This window comes from Mchenga conophoros, linkage group LG22 (genome assembly GCF_057382185.1).
Source record: "Mchenga conophoros isolate Kocher_MC1m ecotype Shallow Benthic linkage group LG22, M_conophoros_male_GT1.1, whole genome shotgun sequence".
NCBI classification, from domain to species: Eukaryota; Metazoa; Chordata; class Actinopteri; order Cichliformes; family Cichlidae; genus Mchenga; species Mchenga conophoros.
Window position 1 is genome coordinate 29,239,196 of NC_140546.1, and position 4,581 is coordinate 29,243,776.

Here is a 4,581-nt window from a genome sequence, read left to right on the forward strand (position 1 = left end):
GAGTTCACCAGATACAAATAAGATAGATTTATATATACAGACTCTTGTGTAGGGGGCATCTTTTTATTCCCTTACAAGATGTAGAAGAGAAGGCACATGTCGCTCAGTCTGAACACAGAACATTTATATTGGACTCACAAAAGGCACATTTATATGAAAAAACACAGGACATTAATTTATTCTATATACACTCATATACACATTAATATTAGCAGAACCTTTCCTCTTATACAGTTAATAATAAAAGTGAAACGACTGAAGAAGTCACTGGGATGAGTGACGAAACCTTTGCAACGCTCCATCCAGATGAAGGGATACAAGTTTGGGAGATTTCCTTACCTGGATGATTAGCGTGCATCAAGATACTCTTCAGTTCACTTTAGCTGTGTGATGTCAGCAAGGTGGTGATGCAGCACAACCATGTAACAAATATGAAATAAGCATAGAGGATTTACTAAGAGCAATAATTTCTGTCTGTGCAGCTATTCTAAAGCTTATCTCTTAGAGGGAAACTGATAGTCTTCAATTTCAAAGTTCTCTCAGCTTTATTCAAGTCATCTTGTTCAAATATCTCTAGGGGTGGGCAATTATTATTTCCCAATGAGCTGGATTAGAAACTGGGACTGTTGTGGAGAGCCGCACTCTATACGCAAATCGGTGTGGCTCTCCACAACAGTCCCAGTTTCTCATGTGGCTCCTTGGGGAAATTATATGCCCTCCTCTGCTCTAAGCTGTTTCACAAAATCCTTTTAGACGTGGTGAAATTTCCACATATTCTCCAGGAGCTGCGTTCATGTCTGTGGTCCTACTCCAAATCCCTCCGACCCCTGTAGACGATGGCCAGGTAGCTTCAGCTGCTCAGTAGGTCTGAGCTACAGGCGTCCAGCTAGCAGTCAGCCTGGCAATGGAACTCTCAAACTGGGCTTCCCCGACCCCAACCTCACCCAGGCTGGGGTCGTACATTGGGGAAGGTGAGGAGACAGGCAGCGAGGAGGTCAGGCCTGTGTATGAAGAGCCCCTAAGGAACTGGGAGGTCAGACCTCCAGGTATGGAGCCCGAAGCCGAGCCTGAAGGGGTGAGCGTGGTGCCAGCTACTGACCAGAGGCTAGGGTACTGACTGTGGACCAGAGAAAGAAGAGGGTTGGAGTGACTTATTGCTTCAGTGCTAATTTCCCAGCCTAAAGTGCAGCATAAAACCAAATAAGCTCACCTAGAATTGGATGTGGAGTTGGTGGTGTGGGACAGAGTGCCCATGCCTGTGGAGTTGGGGATCTGAAGAGCAGACCAGCTGTCATGAGTTGGCAGAGTCCCTGAAGTGTTGTCCATGTAGTTATCTGAAATTAAAATTAATGCACCACAAATCAAATTCCAGTCCTTCCATTTATTTATTTCATCAATATAGTACGTTGACTAGGAGTCTTACTTGTACTGGTGGTGCGGTGGGGGTAGTGGCTGGGGTACGGGGCCGCTCTGTGGCTCCTCAGGCTGGAGTAGCGCTCGCAGTAGGATCCAGAAGAGTGGCCTGTTGTGCTGCTGAACTGAGGGGGGCTACTGCTGGGGCAGATGGGACTCTGGCCTGGAATGAACCAACCTCCAACTGTGGAGGAAAAACGTGTACAACTGAGTCACGCATGGAAGCTGTCAGAATTAAAATATATACATGTAACAACCAGCATCAGCCTTGATGCAAAGATGCCATCCAGTACTCACGTTGAGAATATCCAGACTGTTGACTGTCCGTGCTATGATCGGACACTTCTTTATGGTCACTCCTGCAATCAAAAAGACAGGATTAGATGCTACATGAGAGCATGCTAACTTGACTCATTGAGGAGTAAGCTGAGTTCTCGGCCTTAACCTCTCCTTGGCATCCAGGAAGGCTTTAGCAAAGGGATTGTGCTTTATCTTCAGAGCTGTGATCTGAAAGAAGCAAACGGCTGTTAGCATTTCAGTCAATATGTAAAACACGTAAGCACTGATAACAGTTTCAGATGGAGATTTATCCTCAGGCTACTCTAACACCACTGACCTCCTCATTTTGATAAGCAGTGACTGCAATGAACTGTGTTTCTGGGAAGGACTGGCTGCTGATCATCTTCTGGATGCCTCCCACCTTCACGATGTGTATCCTCGGCTCATATTTGTGCAGAGAATTCAGCATGATCTGTAAAGGAACTGATGTCACTATTTCATCTTTTTTGCACTCAAGAGAAGACAACAAATGATGTCAAGTGAAAGTAATAACATTCACTGAATTACGTATATTAAAACAAATCATCTACATTATGATGCCATGAAATAACTCCAGAGTAATCCAACATTCTGACAAAAGCACTAAACTCCATTTTGGTGTGTCTAAACCAGAACATCATTAAATCTTTAAACATATCCTATGATTGTTTCTTAAAAGAAAAGTTTTTTTTTTTTTTAAGTTACTGTTATTGTAACTAATAATTTTAACTGTGCGTTTCTCTCTCACCTGACCGCCGCCGTTAAGTTTATTGGAGAGTTTGACTTTGCTGAAGGACACCGGCGCTTTCATCCAGTGCGCTCCGAAGTTTGGGGAATCCGGATGGATGTAGACGCAGCTCGGGCTCTGGGGTTCCGGTTTGCCTCCGGGAACCCACTCCCCGTTCACGTACTTCCAGCGGTTATTGTCTGCGGCGACGAAATCCAGCAGTACCGAGTACATGGCGTTTGGGTCCAGACCTGTTACGCTGGCCCTCAGAACCGGAAACATTCTCCTGAAAAAAGAAAAATAAGAATTTATGTGGTTTGTGAATTTACAGTTTACAGAAACACAAGTTTAATTAACATCTTTTAAACCTGCAAAGGCCTCCGAAACAACACAAACAGCGCTCCCGTGCTGACGTGTCAGATTTAAAATCGTGTTTTTATACATTTTCAATTTAATTTCAAATTTGCAAACACATTTAAAACGCCGCGCGTAAAATGCGCCCGGCCCCGTTCCCACAGAACACCACCAGGTCTCCCCACACGCTGGGCCTACCTTCCCGTCTTGGTGACAATCATCTCGTTGGTCAATTCTTTAAACTTGTTCCATAAGTCTGCGTCCTCCAGCGTCAGTTTAATATCCCTCTCGGACGCGTCTCCCTTCTCGCTGCCCTTCTGGAACTCGCTCTCCACGGCGCTGAGGAGATGTTCCAGACGCTGGTCAGGGTTGGAAGAAGTCATATTTCCAAGGTGTGTCAACAGACCTAAATCCGAAGGGAAGGGTCTCAAAGACTGCGAGACAGGCCCGAGTAGATATTGGTTTCTATACCTCCAGGCCTCCTCATTTAAGGGCCCTCAGGGACCTCATGGGGATGTGGGGCGTGGTTTATTAGCGGACTTCTCCGTCTCTAAACGCCGCCCCACTTCACACCGAACTTCTTTATAATTTATCAGTTTCTTTTCTTTCTTGTGAAAGAGAAACACGTGAAACACATGTTTCTTTCAACCAAAGTCCACGTAAAAAATCTATTTATTAAATTTATTGGATCATCGAATTCAACGAAATAACTCCGCTGTCAGAAAAGAAAAACTTAATGGGTAAAGTTTGGTATTTTTACTTTAACCCCCAAAAATATCTTGCAGCTTGTTGCAGCTGAAGCCTTACACATTCAAAGCTGTGCATGCAAAACAAAAGAAGGGAAGCGAGGAGAGGGAGCCGTGCCTTTGAACTCAGTTGCATATTTGCAAATAGTGCTAATCTTTTGTTGTCTCAAATCCACATGGGGACCGGTGTTTACTGAGTGAGGACCATTAGGGGAGACTCTGCGCTGCTGTCGTGCAAAAGTGTGGATGGCCCAACAAGTGATGCCTGAATTTGCATAATGGACCGTGGAAACTCTTTTCATGGCAGTGATATTAAATATTTCAGAAGGCCTAGATGTTAAATACTTATTTAATAAACACTGTGTAATGTATTTTAAACCACAAGATTTACACCCAACGCAAAATTTGAGCACAAAAATGGGGAAAAGGTAATTAAGTTAGTGCAGTTTTAGAATTGCTCCTTTACTTTTGTTTTTCTGTTCTGACATACATGGAGTCAAACTGTGCATGGAAGAGAGAGAGAGTGAGCGCGAGATAACAACAAACAAACAAAAAAACAGGAAATAATTATAGATGGTCTCCACTATTTTCATTCTAATTGTATTTCTGTTAATTAGAAAGTTTTTTTAAACTCAGTATTAATATTATAGCATTATAGCAAAATTATACGTGTGCTGCTATGATGCAATGGGTGCCATAAAATTGTTAAACAACAAGACATCGTTCTGATTTTTTTTTTTACACTAAATACAGTTAAATCAGAAAAAAATTAACAATCGTTTTAATAAGAATCAAAATAATATTTTAGTTATACGACATAAAAAGATGCACCACGCAGTTGTACTACATGCACATTGTTAACCCTCTAATGCCTGAACCATGAAATAATAAACATTACAGCTGGAAAATGATTTATTAAACTTCTGACACATGTTTTTAAAAATTAATATTAATTTGCATGCGTTTTGATTTGTATCATATTTTATTTATTATTTATTCACGTTTTATTATTTATTTATTCAT

The 4,581-nt window shown here is 42.1% G+C and overlaps 1 protein-coding gene across 1 annotated transcript; it reads right to left on the minus strand.

Annotated features, from left to right (window-relative positions):
* Positions 1 to 705: 705 nt before the first annotated feature.
* Positions 706 to 3,231, minus strand: tbxta (T-box transcription factor Ta). Its single transcript, XM_085261978.1, has 8 exons — positions 3,011 to 3,231; positions 2,480 to 2,744; positions 2,030 to 2,164; positions 1,859 to 1,920; positions 1,711 to 1,772; positions 1,424 to 1,597; positions 1,211 to 1,334; positions 706 to 1,117 (listed from the first exon to the last, which is right to left on the minus strand). Exons 1-8 carry the CDS (start codon positions 3,193 to 3,195, stop codon positions 859 to 861), a joined length of 1,266 nt encoding a protein of 421 aa, XP_085118104.1. The 5' UTR covers positions 3,196 to 3,231; the 3' UTR covers positions 706 to 858.
* Positions 3,232 to 4,581: the final 1,350 nt, after the last annotated feature.

Bases quoted from the DNA above. Each gene is read 5' to 3' on its own strand.
- tbxta (XM_085261978.1), bottom strand. From the start codon at position 3,195: ATGACTTCTTCCAACCCTGACCAGCGTCTGGAACATCTCCTCAGCGCC. The intron at 2,745-3,010 runs GTAGGCCCAGCG...TTCTTTTTTCAG, and splicing joins ATTGTCACCAAGACGGGAAG to GAGAATGTTTCCGGTTCTGA. The intron at 1,598-1,710 runs GTGAGTACTGGA...TTTCCTCCACAG, and splicing joins ACAGTCTGGATATTCTCAAC to TTGGAGGTTGGTTCATTCCA.